This window comes from Aegilops tauschii, chromosome 6 (assembly GCF_002575655.3).
Source record: "Aegilops tauschii subsp. strangulata cultivar AL8/78 chromosome 6, Aet v6.0, whole genome shotgun sequence".
NCBI lineage: Eukaryota > Viridiplantae > Streptophyta > Magnoliopsida > Poales > Poaceae > Aegilops > Aegilops tauschii.
In genome coordinates, this window is record NC_053040.3 from 38629383 (window position 1) to 38649504 (window position 20122).

The 20122-nt window shown below is 45.9% G+C and overlaps 2 protein-coding genes across 3 annotated transcripts; one reads left to right on the top strand and one right to left on the bottom strand.

Moving 5' to 3' along the window:
* Window positions 1-10359: 10359 nt before the first annotated feature.
* Window positions 10360-13889, bottom strand: LOC109785686 (potassium transporter 19-like). 2 transcript variants are annotated; one of them, XM_045229643.2, is made up of 8 exons: window positions 13708-13889; window positions 13261-13410; window positions 12943-13165; window positions 12600-12848; window positions 12455-12505; window positions 12095-12355; window positions 11969-12021; window positions 10360-11842 (listed from the first exon to the last, which is right to left on the bottom strand). In XM_045229643.2, the coding sequence occupies exons 2-8, from the start codon at window positions 13363-13365 to the stop codon at window positions 10568-10570; spliced, it is 2217 nt and encodes a 738-aa protein (XP_045085578.1). In that variant the 5' UTR covers window positions 13366-13410; window positions 13708-13889; the 3' UTR covers window positions 10360-10567. The 2 variants fall into 2 exon arrangements, with proteins under 2 accessions (XP_045085578.1, XP_020199872.1); XM_020344283.4 differs by lacking the exon at window positions 13708-13889 and having other exon boundaries at window positions 13261-13699.
* A 5343-nt stretch (window positions 13890-19232) lies between these two features.
* Window positions 19233-19869, top strand: LOC109785690 (histone H4). The gene has a single exon (XM_020344288.4). It carries the CDS (start codon window positions 19312-19314, stop codon window positions 19621-19623), a length of 312 nt encoding a protein of 103 aa, XP_020199877.1. The 5' UTR covers window positions 19233-19311; the 3' UTR covers window positions 19624-19869.
* Window positions 19870-20122: the final 253 nt, after the last annotated feature.

Consider the following 20122-nt stretch of genomic DNA (forward strand, 5'->3'; position numbering starts at 1 on the left):
TACATGGCTGGGTCGGAACGGAGAAACAGCGTCGTTGTCGTGTTCATGGGGAGCCAACCGGCTGGGTCGGAACGGAATGCGTCGTCGTGTTCATCGGGAGGGCTTGGACGGAACAGCCGATGGAAACAAGGCCTGGCGTACCGTAGAACGGAGGAAACGGCCTTGTGTTCGACCGGCCACATTTGAAACGGGATCCTGTTCATCAGGAGGGGTCTGGCGTACCGCAAAACGGAGGAAACGGACCTCCTACGGTCGAAACGGGGGTCCTGTTGATCGGGAGGGGTGTGGCATACCGCAAAACGGAGGAAACGGACTTGTGTTGGAGCGCTACGGTCGAAACGGGGGTCCTGTTCATCGGGAGGGGTGTGGCGTACCGCAAAACGGGACTCCACGGGATACTGTTCATCTCCACCGTCGACCCCCTCCCGCCTCCACGGGCTACTGTTCATCCACCGTCGACCTCCTCCAGCCTCCACCTGCGACTGTTCATCCACGGGCTCCTGTTCATCCAGCCGCCACCACGCGCTACTCCACCGGCTACTGTTCAACCATCTCCACGGGCTCCTGTTCAACCACCCCTCCACGGGCTACTGTTCATCCAGCCCTCCACTGTCTACTGTTCATTCTGCCCTCCACGGGGTGGTCCTGTTCATCCTGCCCTCCACGGGGGTCCTGTTCATCCAGCCCCAACCGGCTCGATCGATCGGGGTCCTGTTCATCCAGAGGCAACACCACGGGGTCCTGTTCATCCACCCCCACCGGGAACTGTTCATCCAAACCCCCCCAGCAACGCTCACTGTTCATCCAGAGGCAGCATCGATCGACTTCAGTTAGCAGCAGTAGCGAAGGAATCGCTCGATCGGGTTCAGTTAACAGCCATCGATCGATCGCTCGGGTTTAGTAACGCGTAGCCTGCAGTGCAATCACTCGGGTTCAGTTAGAGCCCAACGCCTCGCTCGGGTTCAGTTAAAGCCAACGCCTCGCACACACGCGCATACGTGTACGAGAGAAACGCGCATCGCTCGGCCCCCGACCTCCCACCGTAACCGGGAACTCCCCGAAATTTTCCTCGCCCTCGCTTCTACCACGGTTTTTTCGTCATGGACGGCCCAAAGAATGTCATGCAGCTGCGTCTCCGGCCCGGCCAGGACGAAAAGCCCATTTTCTGTCATGATTTTTTGTCATAGAAGTAGGAGCCCACCACATCTATGATGATACCGGGTTTTGTCACAATTATCGTCATAGAAGTGTCATATGTATGACAGAAAAAAATTTCGTTCGGCCCAAAATGTCACGGATGTGTCTTTTTTTGTAGTGGGTAGTCATGCGCTTTTATGGTTGGATGCACAAAATCTTAATGCAAAAGAACGTCACTTTATATTGCCTCTTGTGATATGGACCTTTATTATGCAGTCCGTCGCTTTTATTTCTTCCCTATCACAAGTTCGTATAAAGCTTATTTTCTTCGCACTAATAGATCATACATATTTAGAGAGCAATTTTTATTGCATGCACCGATGACAACTTACTTGAAGGATCTTACTCAATCTATAGGTAGGTATGGTGGACTCTCATGGCAAAACTAGTTTAAGGGATATTCGGAAGCACAAGTAGTATCTCTACTTGGTGCAAAGAATTTGGCTAGCATGAGGGGGAAAGGCAAGCTCAACATGTTGGATGATCCAAGACAATATACTTTATTTCGGATATAAGAAAACATAACCCATTACGTTGTCTTCCTTGTCCAACATCAACCTTTTATCATGTCATATTTTAATGAGTGCTCACAATTACAAAAGATGTCCAAGATAGTATATTTATATGTGAAATCCCTCTTCCTTCAATATTCTTTCATGAATTGTTCAAGTGACCAATTCTACGTTTGCTAACTTTCAATAAGTTTACTACCTATACTTATTATGTGTGAAGTCATTACTCCCCATGTTATAAGCATATGAAACATATATAAATTCAGATTTATGACATTCAATTCATTCAACCATTTACTCATAGGATATACGTGAAGCACATGAGTAAATGACAAACTACTCCAAAAGGTATGAGTGAAGAACACTAAGTAGTCAAATAATTAACTAGCCATGGGAGGATTATTTTTCATTCAATATTTCAGATCCAATGATTTTATTCAAACAGCAAGTAAAATTGAAAATACGCTCCAAGCAAAACACATATCATGTGACGAATAAAAATATAGCTCCGAGTAAGGTATACCGATAGTTTTGAAGACGAAAGAGGGATGCCTTCCGGGGCATCCCCAAGCTTAGGCGCTTGAGTCTTCCTTGAATATTACCTTGGGGTACCTTGGGCATCCCCAAGCTTAGGGTCTTTCCACTCCTTATTCTCCTCATATCGATATCTCACCCAAAGCTTGAAAACTTCAATCACACAAAACTTAACGGAACTTCGTGAGATAGGTTAGTATGATAAAGAGCAAACCATTCACTTTGGTACTGTCAAAGACAAGGTTCATAATTTTTCCCACACAATGTCTACTGTACCATATCATTTCTACAATTTATATTGAGAAATATAAGCCATAGAAACTAGAAAACAAGCAAACTATGCAATGAAAACAGAATCTGTCAAAAACAGAACAGTATGTAATGATCTGAACAGAAACCATACTTCTGCTACTCCAAAAATTATGAAATAAATTGGTGGACGTGAGGAATTTGTCTATTAATCTTCTTCAAAAAGAATCAACTCAAAATCACTCTTCTGTAAAAAATGGTAGCTAATCTCGTGAGCGCAAAGTTTCTGTTTTTTACAGCAAGATCACATTAACTTTCACCCAAGTCTTCCCAAAGGTCTTACTTGGCACTTTATTGAAACAAAAGCTATAAAACATGATTACTAAAGTAGCTTAATCATGTAGACACACAAAAACAGTAAGGGTAAATATTGGGTTGTCTCCCAACAAGCGCTTTTCTTTAATGCCTTTTAGCTAGGCATGATGATTTCAATGATGCTCACATAAAAGATAAGAATTGAAACATAAAGAGAGCATCATGAAGAATATGACTAGCACATTTGAATATAACCAACTTCCTATGCCTAGGGATTTGTGAGCACATAATTTATAGGAACAAGAATCAACTAGCATAGGAAGGAAAAACAAGTATAACTTCAAAACTTTAAGCACATAAAGAGGAAACTTGATATTATTGCAACTCCTACAAGCATATATTCCTCCCTCATAATAATTTTCAGTAGCATCATGAATTAATTCATCAATATAACCATCACATAAAGCATTCTTTTCATGATCTACAAGCATAGAAATTTTTCTACTCTCCACATAAGCAAAATTCTTCTCATTCGGAATAGTGGGATCACTAATTCCTAAATTTGACACTCTTCCAAACCCACTTTAGACGATAGTATTATTCATACTCCAAAAGATATAAGTGAAGTTCATGGAGCATTCTACAATTAATATAGACTAACCAATATCCAAGCTCAAAATATATAAGTGAAGCACACGAAGCATTCTATAAAACCATACTCAAATGATTTAAGTGAAGCACAAAGAGCAATTCTATAAGATCATACTTAAAAGATATAAGTGAAGCACATGAAGTATTCTATAAATTGATGAACGGACATCTCATACTAGCATGGTTCTTAAAGAAAAAGAAAAACACAAAGGACACAAATCATGTGAACAAAACAAAAACCGAGGTATACCGATAATTGTTGAAGAAGAAAGATGGGATGCCAACCGGGGCATCCCCAAGCTTAGATACTTGAGTATCCTTGGAATATTTACTTGGGGTTACTTGAGTATCCCCAAGCTTGAACTCTTGCCTCTCTTTATTCTTCTCACATCGGTAACTCCTCGTTCTTCGAACACTTCATCCACAAAAACTTAACAAAAACTTTGTGAGATCCGTTAGTATACTAAAGCAAATCACTACCTTTAGGTACTGTTGCAAACTCATTATTTATTTATATTGGTGTTAAACCTACTGTATTCCAACTTCTCTATGGTTCATACCCCCCGATACTAGCCATAGATTCATCAAAATAAGCAAACAACACGCGAAAAACAGAATCTGTCAAAAACAGGACAGTCTGTAGTAATCTGGAAGTTTAGTAAACTTCTGTAACTCCCAAAATTATGAAATAAATTTTAAAATTTGAACAATTTGTACAGAAGTAATGTGCATAAAGTTTCAGACCCATTGGACGTTCCAGTAAAAAAATTAAAATCACGCACTACAGCCAAAGTTTCTGTTTTTGTTCTGCACATAGTAAACAAGCAATCTAATCATCCTAAAACCAAAGCTTGGCACATTATTTTTATAATACAATGGATATATACAAGGGGATAATTATTTACAGAGAAACTTCCATGAAACATTCTACATTGTTTCCGTGAGCATGAACACAAGTGCTCAAGGTCGACCCTCACTTCTTCAATGCATAACTTTCCAATCACTTCTCTTTTTGAAAAAAAAATTAGGCATGAGAGGCAAGTAAATTTTTTTGGTATTTTCATTCTTTAATTTTTTTGTATGTTTCACCCACAACTAAACAGAAACAAAAAGGAAAAACAAAATCTACTTAGTGAAGAAAGTAAACAAGCATACACGAGAATATCAACCCCACGCTATTTGCTCCCCGGCAACGGCGCCAGAAAAGAGCATGATAATCCCCAAGTGCAGGGAATCATCATAGCAATTCCCAATGGTGGAAGTGATAAGTATGGAGTGTCGAAACCACAAGGAGCCAAAGGTAAGATCAATATTCTCTCAAGTCCTATCTGCCACTGATACGACTCTACGTACACCGAACGTTTGCTTCCAACTAGAAACGAGAAATAAAACTACGTTGTGGGTATGAAGAGGATAAGTTTGCATGATATCGGAGAGCTAAAACATAAAAGTAGGTGTTGTTATCATAAAGTTAGAATATATTACTAAATATTATAAATAGCGAGTGTGGAATAATGGTGGATCGGTGTGCGGAATTGTCCCAGGCAATTGTTAACAAGACCGATAGTCGTCATTGCAATTTCATATGAGGGAGAGGCATAAGCTAACATACTTTCTCTACTTGGATCATATGCACTTATGATTGGAACTCTAGCAAGCATCCGCAACTACTAAAGATCATTAAGGTAAAACCCAACCATAGCATTAAAGCATCAAGTCCTCTTTATTCCCATACGCAACAACCCCCTTACTCGGGTTTGTGTTTCAGTCACTCACCAACCCACTATAAGCGAATCATGAACGTATTGCAACACCCTACAACGGGAATCCCTCACGCTTGCATGACACGGAGGGCACCATAGGACAGCACCGAAATAAAGCATACAACTCGTACCAATCTAGATCATCAATCAACCCAAAGACAAAGGATATCTACTCAAAACATCATAGGATGGCAACACATCATTGGATCATAATATGTGGCATAAAGCACCATGTTCAAGTAGGGATTACAGCGGGGTGCGGGAGAGTGAACCACGTAAAAGAGATGAGGGTGGTGATCATGATGGTGATGTTGATGAAGACGATCACCGCGGCGATGATTCCCCTCTCGATGGCACTTCGGTGCCACCAAGAGAGAGGAGGAGAGGTTCTCCCCCTTGTGCTTCCTCCTCCATGGCCTCCCCCCTCTGGTCCTTGGCCTTCATGGTGATGATGGCCCCTCCGAGATCCTCCTCCATGGCCACCGGTGATGATGGCCCCCTCCGACAGGGTGCCGGAGAGGGCCTAGATTGATTTCTTGTGGCTACAGAGGCTTGCGGCGGCGGAACTTCTGATCTAGGTTAATTTTCTGAGGTTTCTGTATTTATAGGAATTTTTGGTGTCGGTCTCACGTCAAGGAGGTGCCCGAGGTGTCCATGAGGCAGGCCCACGCGCCTGGGGGGGGGGGGGGTGGGCGCGCCCCCGCCCTCGTGGACGCCCCGGGACTCTCCTGGCCCAACTCTTTTACTCCGGGGTCTTCTTTTGGTCCATAAAAAATCGTCAAAAATTGGCACGTCAATTGGACTCCGTTTGATATTCCTTTTCTGTAAAACTCAAAAACAAGGAGAAAACAGAAACTGGCACTGGGCTCTAGGTTAATAGGTTAGTCCCAAAAATCATATAAAATAGCATATAAATGCATATAAAACATCTAAGATTGATACTATAATAGCATGAAGACTTCATAAATTATAGATACGTTGGAGACGTATCAGTTAGTCACGGGATGATGCATTACAGAACGAGTAAAGAGACTTGCTAGTAATGAGATTGAACTAGGTATGCTGATAGCGACGATCGAATCTCGGGCAAGTAACATACCGATGACAAAGGGAACAACGTATGTTGTTATGCGGTTTGACCGATAAAGATCTTCGTAGAATATGTAGGAGCCAATATGAGCATCCAGTTTACGCTATTGGTTATTGACCAGAGATGTGTCTCGGTCATGTCTACATAGTTCTCGAACCCGTAGGGTCCGCACGCTTAACGTTCGATGATGATTTGTATTATGAGTTATGTGATTTGATGTACCAAAGTTTGTTCGGAGTCCCGGAAGAGATCACGGACATGATGAGGAGTCTCGAAATGGTCGAGAGGTAAAGATTCATCTATTGGAAGGTTGCATTCGGACATCGGAATGGTTCCGAGTGATTCGGGCATTTTTCCGGAGTACCGGGAGGTTACCGGAACCCCCAGGGAAAGATATGGGCCTTATGGGCCATAGGAAGGAGGCTAACCAGCCCACAGGGGGCTGGTGCGCCCCCCACAAGGGAGGAGGCCGAATTGGACTTGGGAAGGGGGCGCCACCCCCTTTCCTTCTCCTACTCCCTCTCCTTCCCCTTTTCCTCCTCCGGTAGAAGGAAAAAAGGGTGGGGCCGAATCCTACTAGGACTGGAGTGGTGGTCGCCGTAGTGTCGCAATGGCCGCGTTGGTGAGCTGCGCACATGCCTCCGACGTTCAGGGAAGGCACAGATCGAGAGGAGGACGGCGAGATGCAGTGTTGCACGGAGCAGCCGCCTCCTCATGTCTTGCGTCAAAGCCACCGGACTGATGGTGCTTGCACACGTGCTTGACCACCTGTTGCTGTCGTGGCCGAGGAAGAGGAGCAGCGGCGGCGGCCGGGGCTGTTGTTGCTTGCGCGTGCTTGCTGCTGCTTGGTGCTTCGGCCGATGCTTGCGGCTGCGCCGCTGCTGTCCGGCAAGGAGCAGCGAGTGTAGCCTGCTGCTGCTGCTTGGGTGAAGGAGGAGAAGAAGAAGAAGAAGAAGAAGAAGAAGAAGGGGACAGGACCTGTGGCGGCGCGAGGAGCGGCGTCTCCGGCGAGGAGCGGCGACTCCGGCGAGGCAGCGAAGAGATGAGGCGTGAGGTGCTGGCTGCGGCTGTGCACTTGAGGAGATAAGGGAGAGAGACATGAACCAGGAGCACCAATCAGGACATGCCATGTCATCGATCCATGACTTCAAGCATTGGCCAATCAGAAGCAAGCAGCTGAATGTGTGCTTCTTTGTCCATTCTAAAAATTAAAAAAGAAAATGAATAAAATTTCAAAAAATCAAATCCTTTCACATGTAATAGTTGCCACGAAAAATTTGAAACTTAGAATAAAACAATTTTCTTACTTCATTTGCCTTTTTGCAAATAAAAAATCTAGTTTTTGACACATAGAAAATGAAAAAAATGATTTTTTTGTACAACAAATTCTAAAATCTATTTGGCAACATTGTTTTTATTGGCGAGATGTACCTATGTGCCAATTTTCAACACATTATCACAAAATTTGCAATGAATATGGCCTTCGCCATAGTCACTTGGCTTGAAAGTCATAAATGTTTATACTTGCGATGCCGATTTGTGAAGATTTTTTTTTTCAACATTGTCATATTGCAAGTTTGAAATTTTTCCTCGCTACTAGTACACATAAAATGACTCCATTGGAAATTATTGCATTTTTTGAACTTGTATTCTTTTTCTTTTATTTTCTCCAAAACGGGGTCAAAATGGTCGGCATGACTATTCATGGAAAGGGGTCAAATCTCTCAAAACTCTAAGTGGTTCTTACATATAATGACTACTTGTGTACCTAAAAATATTTTTTAAAATTTTTAGGACATAGCTATCACACACTTGTGGTTCAAATTTGAATTACTTTCGGGAAATCAACATAAAGTCGTTTAAATGTGTGAAAGTAGCTAGAAAACTAGAAAATTCATGAAACTTGGGAATTGTGCATAAAGTATGGTCTACTTACTGTGATAATTGGAGTGCTGCAATTTTGCACCCTGTTTTTTGTACTTGCCTCACAAAAAACACCCATTGTTTACACTTAGAAAATAAAAATTTATTCTTTTGTAAAAAAAGTTGAAAAATCTATTTGGCAACATTGATTGTAATGTCAGATGCGCCTATGTGTCTAATTTGGGAACATTAGAATAGACTATGCAATGAATATGGCCATCACCTTGGTCCTTTGACTTGAAAACCACGAATGTTCATACACGGTAGTCCGTTTTGTGAAGGATTCTTTTTTCAAATTTGTTATATTGAAAGTTTGGCATTTTTCCTCGTAACTAGTACACATAAAAAGACTCCATGCGAAAGGATTGCATTTTTTAAACTTGTATTCTTTTTCTTTCATTTTTTTCCAAAACGGGGTCAAAATAGTCGACATGGCAATTCATCACAAGGGGTCGAAACTCTCAAACTCTAAGTGGTTCTCCCATATAATGACTACTTGTGTACTTAAAAATATTTTTTGCCAATTTTTATGACTGAGCTATCACACACTTGCAGTTCAATTTTGACTTACTTTCGGGAAATTGACATAAAGTCATTTAAATGTGCGAAAGTAGCTAGAAAACTAGAAAATCCATGAAACTTGTGAATTGTGCATAAAATATGGTCTACTTACTGCAATAATTTGAGTGGTGCCATTTCGGACCCTATTTTTTGTACTTACTTTACAAAAAATACCCAATTTTGACACTTAGAAAATGAAAAAGGATTTTTTTGTACAAAAAAGTTGGAAACTCTATTTGGCAACATTGTTTGTAATGTCAATAGTCACCTATGTGTCTAATTTGGGCATATTATAAAAGATTATGCAATGAATATGGCCATTACCTTGGTCATTTGACTTGAAACCATAACTGTTCATACACGATAGCCCGTTTTGTGAACGAATTGTGCATAAAATATGGTCTACTTACTGTGATAATTGAACTAGTGCCATTTTGCACACTATTTTTGTACTTACTTCACAAAAAATACTCATTTCTTATTCTTAGAAAATCGAAAATGGTTCTTTTGTAAAAAAAAAGTTGGAAACTTTATTTTGCAACACTGTTTGTAATGGCAATATGCACCTATATGGCCAACTTCACCACATTATCATAAACTATGCAATAAATATGGCCATCACATTGGTCATTTGAGACCAAACATTTACATGGCAAAAAGTGTAATTAATATGACCTCAAATGAAAAAGTTCTCAACATGAAAAATTTAGGTCTCGTCAAAATGAACAACTTTGATTTTTGGAACATCTTCATCCGAGGTCGTATGCAACCTGTACAGTTAAAACCGTGCAGCGTAGTGAAGACCCACTTTTGCCGAGTGTAGCACTCGGTAAAGACCCCCTTTTGCCGAGTGTCGCACTCGGTAAAGACCCTGTTTGCCGTGTTTTATTGTTTTACCGAGTGTTTTGTCCACGACACTCGGCAAAGTACCTGTTTGCCGAGTTTCGCTATTTTGCCGAGTACTTTCTGCTTGGGACTCGGCAAAGATACTATTGCCGAGTGCCCGACATAATGCACTCGGCAAAGAGCCTAACACTCGGCAAAGAGGAAAATTCCAGTAGTCCTCGGCAAGGAGGAGTCTTCGGATGCCGACGCGAGAATGATCGTGCAAGCCGTCTGCTGCAAGATGTTGCAGCAGCAGAAAGATGAGTTGGAGGCAGCGGCAAGGAGGAGGAGGAGGAGGAGGCGGCAGAGAAAGGGGGCGGAGGCGGCATACACGGCGGCAACGGCTCCATGAGTGTGGAGGAGGCTCGGATTGCCAGTTCGACAGGGCAGAAAATCTAAATTATTTGCAGGGACTGCCGGACTATTATTCTTTTGTGATTGGGTATATAAAAACTTAAGTATACTTGTCTCTTTCTCGTTGTTATCGGGCATGTGATTCGGCATTGGTGTGTTCTACGCACGTTATGGATCGGTCTTTTATTTAAATTTCAAATTGCCTTTTACTGACGGATATATACATGATAGCGTTAGATGTCTGATTTCCGCATCCGTGTTTGCGGACCGGTCCCTGTCCAATCTGGGAGCAAATTTGCGGGTCGATGCACACTGCACTAGTGAGTTATTCCTAATTAAACCATGCCACATCAGCACGCAGGCAATCCATAAGATTTTTCCGCAAGTGGTGTACAGGATCATCCAAGCAATGCAGAATTCAGAGGTTTACACTGCTAATCCATTCGCGCTAAAATAAGTCGTCATCATCAACAAGTTCTGCAAAAGAAACGCCGAGCAAGACACTAGAAAACGCGCAAGGATTGATTGATGTTCTATATCTCGTAGGTGATCCCGACCTTGAGCAGCTGATCCTTGGGAATGGCGAGCGCCTTGTGGCTCTCGCTGAGGTTCTTCCTCAGGAAGGTGTAGACGTAGTTGACCACGATCCTCTTGATCAGCGATGACCCCGGCGCGGCCACCACGTCCGCCTCGCCGGTCAGGTACACCACTCCGCGCTCCAGCTCCGCATCGATGAACCGCTTCTCCTCCTCCGCGGCCGCCGCCTGCGCCGCCCGCAGAGCACCGTCGCCGTCGTTGTCGTCGGTGTGCTGGCTGCAGGAGAAGGCGGCCTCCTCATGGACGAACAGCTTGAGGCCGTCGAGGAGGGAATCGGAGAAGTCCTTGGCGGCCTCGATCTGGTCGGTGTAGCCGTAACGCGCCACGCAGCGGAACATGCGGTGCTCGGCGGGGCCGACCCTCCGGAAGATGAAGCGCTCGGCGGCGGCCACCCGCGGGATGGGGAGGTTCTTGATGGACATGAAGACGAAGACGGCGTGCACCGACGGCATCTTGTCGACGAGGCGCGGGAACACGGGAGGGACGCCCTGGACGAGCTCCGAGTAGAGCAGGCCGACGCCGGGCACCCGGCGCACGTCGGGGCGACCCAGGAGCGCCGCGAGCTTGGCGGCCGGCACGATGCGGTCGAGCTCGTACCAGTAGCGGCAGACGTGGACGTAGTGCCAGGTGGCCATGAGCGCCATGAGCACCAGCGAGAAGCAGAAGGGCAGGTAGCCTCCCTCGGCGAACTTGGAGAGGATGGAGGTGAGGTAGAGCATCTCGGTGGCCCCGAAGACGACGTAGAAGGCGGCGATGAAGGCGATGTTCTTCTTCCAGACGAGCAGCATGACGACGGTCATGAGGTGCGTGGTGATGGAGAAGACCATGACGACGCAGATCCCGTAGGCGTTGCCGATGTTGGTGGTGGTCTGGAATGCGAGGGTGACGACGATGCTGGCGGCGCCGACGAGGAAGTTGATCTCCGGGATGTACACCTGCCCGGCGTACTTCTTGGAGGTGTGCACCACCTGCACCCTCGGGAAGCAGCCGAGGGAGAGCGCCTTGGACAGGATGGCGAACGCGCCGGACAGCATGGCTTGGCTCGCGATGATGGCCGCCAGGATGGCCACGATGAACGTCGGCCAGAACATCGCCGCTGGGATAGACTTGTAGAAGGTGTCGGCGACGTCTTGCGGGAATTTGTGCAGGTAGGATGCCTGGCCCATGTAGCATAGCGCCACGGAGGGGAAGATGATGAAGCTGAAGCTCAGCTGCAAATTAAACAGGCCAGAAAATGAAGAAAACTTCAGTCCATGCATATGGAGCTGCTCTGAACTAGTAATGTACCACAGATCAATAGCACAAATGGAGTGAAAAAATGGTAGCTAGTGGCGAACCTGAATGGCCTTGATGTTGAAATGGCCAAGGTCAGCAAACATGGCCTCCGTGCCTGCGCAGGGAAATAAATGATTAGTAGAAAGAAAGAAAGGCATGCATCATCTGACTGAAGTTGAATTACGTGCCTGTGGTGCAGAGGACGACGCCCCCGAGAGAGAGCCACGCCTGCTTGCCGTTCCTTCGGAAGTAGTCCACAATGTACATGGGGTTGAGGGCCCTGAGCACGGTGGCGTCGTGGGCGGCGAGGTTGTACGCCCCGATGCCGGCGATGAGGACGAACCACACCAGGATGATGGGCGCGAAGGAGTAGCCCACCTTGTCCGTGCCGAAGCGCTGCACCGAGAAGAGCAGGAAGAGGATGGCCACCGAGATCCACACCACCTGCACTGTTTTCACATACAAAGATACAACAAACCACATTCAGTTCAGTTCGCTGGCCGACAGCTCTTGACAAATGTTAGTAGTACAAAAACATAGGTTCGTACATTGGGTCAAGTTGGGCGCCTTCTCCCTGATCCCGCTCACCGCAGAGAGCACTGCATCAGCACAGCACAGCCATCAAGCGTCAGATTAACCGGTTATACTATTCAAATCTAGGAAGTTGCTGAATGTACGTAGAGTAGGTAGTACCAGAGATTGCGGGCGTGAGGGAGCCGTCGCCCATGACCATGGAGGTGCCGAGGATGGTGACGGTGAAGAGCGCGATCCTGGCGGCCTTGCTGGACTCGAGCCTCTGCTTCACCCACTGCGCCCTCCTGGTCTGCGAGCTGGGCTCCGGGATGCTGTAGTTGGACACGGACGCGTCCTCGGCCTGCTGGTTGGGGATCATCCGGATCTTGGCGTACCGCGAGATGAGCGAGTAGAGCGCGAACGTGCCCCCTACATACACCATTCACAGTTAATACAATGGCATGCATGTCCATGAACAAACACAAGAAGAAGATTATATATAGAACAAGGTGGTGGTGCTCACCGTCGCCGTTGTCGTTGGCGTAGAGGACGATGAAGACGTACTTGAGCAGGGGCAGGAGGATGAGGGTGTAGAGGATGAGGGAGAGGACGCCGAGGATGTCGTCCGGGTGCCGGATGCCGCCCGGGAAGGTGCCCGAGTAGGTGTAGAGCGGCGACGTCCCGAGGTCGCCGTACACCACGCCGATGCTCTGGAACGCCAGCAACACCGTCTGCCTCCAGCTTGCCTGCATGCATGCATGCATGCATACAGTCAGCACAGCAGCCGGCCGTGGGACAGGTTAAGTAAGTCAACAAGATGATGGATGATTTGGTCGCTGACCCCGGAGCCGTGGCGCCTGTCGCCGGAGACCTTCTCGGCGTCCCCGTAGAGCGAGTCGTGGCGCGCCAGCGTCTCCCCCGCGCCCTCGGCAGGTTCCACCGACATGATCTCGCCTCGTCTCTTGTCAACCACCACAACCTGCCAAGGAAGCTGCTGAAACAAGGAAGGGTTTAAGTCTTTAGTGCGGTGGTGGATCTGGTTTTTGAAGACTTTACGAGAGCAATAAGGGATTTTAATTAGAGTGATCCACAACAGATCCTCATGGATCCAGGAGGATTGGGTCGTCAAAAATCAAAACTCAAAACTCAAAACACTAGACAAACCGGAATTCGCAAGTACGATTTCGTATGAACGACCACCGCACGGCCGGACGAAATCGTGGGAAATCCAGAGAAAACGATTGGCAAGGAGAAGTCGACGGAAGAAATGAAGAGGGATAGATCATACCGGGGCCGGGGGGCGAGGAGAGGGTCTGGTCTGAAGCAGACGCGGCGGCGACCAGATCGATCCTCCTGACGCCGGCGCGAGAGCGAGCGGTAGACGACGACGGATCCCTTGCGCCTGCTGAGGCGCTCCCGCCGGCTAATTATATACAGGCAGGGTCTGACGAACGCGTAGACGCAGCAGGCTATAGCCAGCCAGGCTCATCAGCTGCCTGCCTCGCTACAGCTCTCCGGCGCATTTACTCGGCGTGAATGCGAATGATTTCTCCACCCGATTTGCTCCGCGCTTTGCCGTTTTCGGCCCTCCCGCGTTCGTTTCTTTCCGCTTCGTCCAGGCAGGGCCACGTTCTCGCGTTAGCTTCTTTCCGTTTTGGACGCTTGGAGTCGGACGCGGTGCATTTGGACGTTTTGGACCCCAAACAAACATTTCCGTATTTACTCGCCTTCCCTTATTTTGCACTCAACCACATTCATCTCCTCCTGCACAAACGACTGCCCGCCAGACGCGGCAGCCCAAGCCGCGTGCCGTCTTCGACCGTCGACGGTCAATGGGGTTATTCATCCGCACATCTACGTGGCACCTCACGGACACGTCCTTCCTTCCGATATCCGCCACGGCGTTGTCGGTACTAACATCGTACACCACAGCCTATCAATTAGTCGTAACTGAATTTTACTGTTGCGGTTTACCGTGTTAGGTGCACTAGCTTCATGCTAGGCCGCCTGACGGGTTATGTAAGCGGTAGAGCGATGATTGTGTCACGGATATCAATAGCACGGTATACGAGAAGGCGTGTTTGTTTTGTTACCCACGACGTACAAGTGTCTGCAGTAATTTGTCAAACAATAAGTAGTCTCCTTCTCTATTGATGAAATATATGTACTACTCGTGTAACTTTAATGCTACAGCCCACGAGTTAGCCGTCTCTCGAGCGGTGTGACGACCAACAAAAAGTCATCAAAACAACCTTTTTTTCTCGCAGGACGCCGGTATCGATTGTTCTTTGATCCTCTCGCATCTGGCCGCTCTTGGACCGATTGGTTTTCCACGATGCTCTAGTGACCCACGTGTGCCACTCAACTGCATGCCTCGGAAAACGTGAGAGACAACCGGTGATGACCAAACCCTCTTTTATACACTACCCATGTCCTCTCTCATACGTCATTCATCTTCCCTCTCTGACCACCACTCTTGGATGACACATTTACTCGGCAAAAATCATAAATTTAACCTGTGAATGAAAAAAATTCACAAAGTGAACTGTTAATAATAAAAAAATCATCCAGCTGACTTTTTTGTGTAGCGCCCAACATCTAGGCGCCACACTACACTGTGCAGCGTCTGAGTAACAGACGCTACACGTCTGACAGCGTCGTATCTCAAACTACATAAAAATTACTAAGTCAATATGCAACGCCTGAGAGCTAGGCGCTATGCAGCGTCTAGCATCTAGGCGTTGCACTAGCGTGCGACCCGACGCGCTAGCATAGCAGGATTTCCTGAGTTTGACTACACATCTCTTTCCACACCTGCATTTGTTGACTGACTCGCCATGTGCCGTCACTGTGTTTCGGTCATAGGTACAGTCACGGCCTTCACGTGACCGTGTGCACTACATTTGTCCAAGGGTGTGCAGTAACCATTTTTAACTACTCAAGTACTACTAGAGCTACTACTATATCATATCGCATCACATCGCTAAGGCAACATAGACCGCCGCGTCCTACTCCAATCGATCGATTGCAGCGTTTGAGTCGACCCGTGCAGCGCCTAGTGTAACGCTTAGATCTCAGACGTTGCATATTGACTTAGTAATTTTTAAACAATTTAGAGTGCGACGTTGGCCAGGTGTGTAGCGCCTATCAGTCAGGTGCTGCATAGTGTAGTGTGGCGGCTAGATGTCGGACGCTAAAAAAAAGTCAGCCGGATGAAATTGCTTTGTCAACAGTTTATTTTATGAATTTTTTTCGTCCACAGGTCAAATTTGTGATTTTTGCCCATTTACTCATCGTTCATGCAAAGGATTTCTCCACCCGATTTACTCTGCACTTGTCGTTTTTTACGTCCTCGCGTTTGTTTCTTTCTGTTTTGTCCAGCCAGGAGTGGACCTTCTCGCATTAGTTTCTTTCCGTTTTGGACAAATGGTTTTTGGACAAGGTGGACTGGAGCTCATCTTCAGCCAGAAAGACCCGAACATCCCCATGGTGCCGACTGTCATTATTATGCCTCGCTTTCCACACCAAACTTGCGCGTCTTGGGATATTGGAAGAACAGCCAGGGGCACGTGGTCGATGCCGGAAGCATACACGCCACCCAAACCAGGTATTGATGGATTTTTAAACAAAAAATATAATTAGAGCAGCACCAAAGTATTACTATTACTAGTGGGTCCCACAATTCTATGGAAATGTCACTAATTGTCTACTATTAAAGACGAGTTAGGATGTACGTTTGTACGTCCAACTCCCCCTCCCCTGGACCCCCCTGCCCACATCGTGCATTAACTCAATCGATCAAAATCAAAGCTTTCATTTCTTTGAGTTACACATACTCACAAATCAAATCTTATCAAAACATTAACGAAAAAAGAAAACTTGCATTCCCCTATCAATACCGAAATAAAATCAAATATTATTAAAAAAACTCCGCCAAATAAAACTTATCTTGTCTACCCTACAAATACTCAAATCAAATCAAATCTTACCGAAATCTAGAATATAATGAGTGTAAGATCTATGTCGGACATGATTGGTGTTGAGCCGCTACAATATATATGCCTCCGTTGTAACGCACGAGCAATTAGCTAGTTATATTCAATTTGGATACTCTTTAGAGAGTTCATTTTGTTCTTGACAATAAGAAAACTATATTCCTCAAATAATGGTCATATCGTTTAACATGTGGTGAGAAATAAAGTCAAAGATTGAAGATTCCCAAAAGCTTGAAGAACTGGTGCTAAAAGAGTTTTTTGCTAAGCCATCCACAACTTCATTTGCCTCCGGGTAGTAGTGTTGATAATAGACTTTGCAAAGTCCATACTTAGTTGCTTAGTCTCCATGATAGTCGCCACATCCAGTCTAACATATGCATCCTGTTGGATCAAAACATCAATGGCAAAGGAGCAATCTGACTCCAAAACCAGACTAGTACACCCAATATTTGCTGCGAGGTATAAGCCATTCATGAGAGCAATAATTTATGCTAAATCAATAGTACTCACATGGGTGGGGGGGGGGGATCATGTAGTCGCCGCTATAAAAGTTACCCGATCATCTCGAGCAACAACTCCAGTAGCACTCAACAAAGTTTTAGAATGAAATGAGGCATCAACACGAATTTTATAATTCCGTAGCTCGACTTCTTCCACATGTGATCACTCTCTCTGACGGGTTATTTAGGGGTCAAAGATCTAATGAAATTTGTTGCTCGTGCCTTAATTGATATCACAAATCTACCAGGTAACTGCACCGTTTTCCCTTTGATAAATTGTCGGCGTTGTCACCACAAGTACGCTGCGATTACAATGAGCTCCGCCATAGGCAGCTCCAGGAGACTGGATTCAATCTTGGCAAAATTTCCATAGTGACTAAGCCTGAGGGATCTTCCATCGTTTCGCTTGTTGTATAATCTCAAACAAGCCCAACTCATACCAAATGTTCTTCGCTTGCCGACAAGTACAAAAAATGATGGACGTCTTCATATCCGACGAGGCAAATGGGGCATTGGACTGAGCATGGGATGTGGCGCCCCGCTAGAGTTCCATAGTAGGGGAGGGTACCCAAAGAAACTACTAGACAAAGTGTCTAACCTTTCTTGGAAATCCCAACCGCAATGCTCCTTCCAAATCATATTAATATGGATATTTCTCTGCCCATCAGACCTCATCGCGACCTCCATATTGATGAGCAAATTCTCTATGGTACGCCGATTGAACTTAAAAAGATCATGAGCGAGTATAATTCTAGGCAACAAAGTCTTCAATGACTTGAACATTAAGCGGAGGTTGCAGAATACGCTTAACATAAATGGCAGAGAAAGCATCACGTATGAGATATTCGATTCTTCAACTTTTCGTCAGCATAGTTGCACCCCTTGGTGTAATAATTCTCCGGGTTGCGCTTGAAGGGATCCAATGCAAGGATCTTGCTAGATATTTATTTGTGAACATGTCCCCACGCGCTATATACAACCCCTTTTGAAAGTTTTAATACCCTCAAAAATACTCTGCCAAGTGAAGGATAATCCCTTCTTCGGGCCAGCTTCCAAATTATTTCCAACTGGAGAGTATTTAGCACTACACACACATGTGTGATAGCAACATTTTTGTGTTTATTCCACCAGTGTTTAAACCAGATAATCCCAAAATTACCGAAAAATCACTGCAAATATTGCTACTAATGACTAATGGATGCAAGAAATTGAGAAAATCCATTGTTTAACGTGTTTCCATAGAAAATGAGCTCAAACATGGAATAATATTGTCACATAGAACAAAACATGAAGTGTGGTGAACAAGGCAAGTCAACGGGAGGCGCCGGGACACATCCAGAGGAGAAGACGACACATGGTACGGGCAAACGTGCTCGTACCAATGATCATACCAACATTATCACTTTATCAAGTTGAAACAACTAATTTGAACTTAATCGACATATAAAATCGTACTCAACATTCAGGAAAGTTATTAACACTTCACAAACCCAAACAACTCCTACAACCCGAATAACAACGTAAACAACACCAATCTGCTTTTTGACACCCCCCATTTGATCCCTAAAAATCTACAGCCATAACTCATTCTCAAGAATTCACATTCTCAGGAATTTGTAGCCCAAAGAAAGGGGCCTTGCTTTCACTTCGGCCCCGTGGAGAACCTTGGGAACGCTCCCAAGTTTATATTTGTTGACACCAAAACTTGGGAGCTCCTATTTAGCGCTTAAGGCGAAGATGGCTCTATAGCACACGCTCGACCGACACTCAAACCACTCGGTCGACTCGTTTTTTTTTGCTCGTTCCTCTGTTGTATGCTCTCCCATAGAAAAAGTAGATATCACATTTTGTGTTAGTTGTTGAAATAGAAAAGTTCATGAACTTTAAAAATATTTATAAATTCTGAAAGTGTTCATGAATTTAAATCGTTCGTGAATTATGTTCAAAATTTCAAAATGGTGATGATTTCAAAAAATGGTTAAAAAAAGTTCATAATTTCTGAAAATTTCATAAACATTCTTTACGAAAATGTAAAAAAACTAGACAAAACCCGAGTGGAAACGAATAAAAAAATCCGGGTGATTCACAAAACCTGTTGAAATTTTCTTTACATTTTCTTTGAGAAACAAATAGTCTTTATATGAGCGTGCTCACTTCCGCCCACGCCCCCCGCTCCCGCTCCCGCCACGTCACCGATCCGCGCCACCCAGTCTCCCCACTCACAGCCATCCATCACCCATCCGACGGCCCACACCGCGCATCACGCGGATCGTGCCCTTCTCATCGCCGGAAACCTCGCAGCTACAAATCCCCCACGCCCGAGCGCCATCCAACTCACCTCGCCACCACACCGCCGCAACCACCACCACCACCAGCAGCACACACTCAGAAGCGAAGATGTCCGGCCGCGGCAAGGGAGGGAAGGGCCTCGGCAAGGGCGGCGCCAAGCGCCACCGGAAGGTGCTGCGCGACAACATCCAGGGCATCACCAAGCCGGCGATCCGCCGTCTTGCCCGCAGGGGCGGCGTGAAGCGCATCTCGGGGCTCATCTACGAGGAGACACGCGGCGTGCTCAAGATCTTCCTGGAGAACGTCATCCGCGACGCCGTCACCTACACCGAGCACGCCCGCCGCAAGACCGTCACCGCCATGGACGTCGTCTACGCGCTCAAGCGTCAGGGGCGCACCCTCTACGGATTCGGCGGCTGACCTGCGCCCGCTGCTCCAATCTCCAATCTCCATCGACTCTGACTCTGCTAGCTGCTGTTCTGGTGCTATGGTTTCGTTTCTGAGTGCGTGCGTTGTTGGTCCATCGGTCTGTGTAGTTAGTGGAAGGCGATGGATCTGAATGCAGTCAGTTCGTCAGAGTGCGTCTGTTGTTCTATCGGTCTCTGTAGTCAGTTCCTCAGTGGAAGGCGATGAATATGAATGCAATGGGGTCGTTGGTTCTTTCTATTTGAATCTGGTCACCAGCAACTTGTTATGCCACTAAAAAATTTCTCAGCAGAGAAAGTTATTTGCGGTAATTTTCGTTTTAATCTTCATACCGTGCGCGTACAGAGATCGAAATAGACAGGGGATCCCAGCCCCCTTTGTTCTGTTTCTGCTGTATTTCGTTGTGCAGTCTGTTCCCAAACCCAGCTCCTCTTCAGCCGTATGTAAACGAGGTGGAAGGGGATGGCGGTCCAACTGTCTCCATCTGAACTAC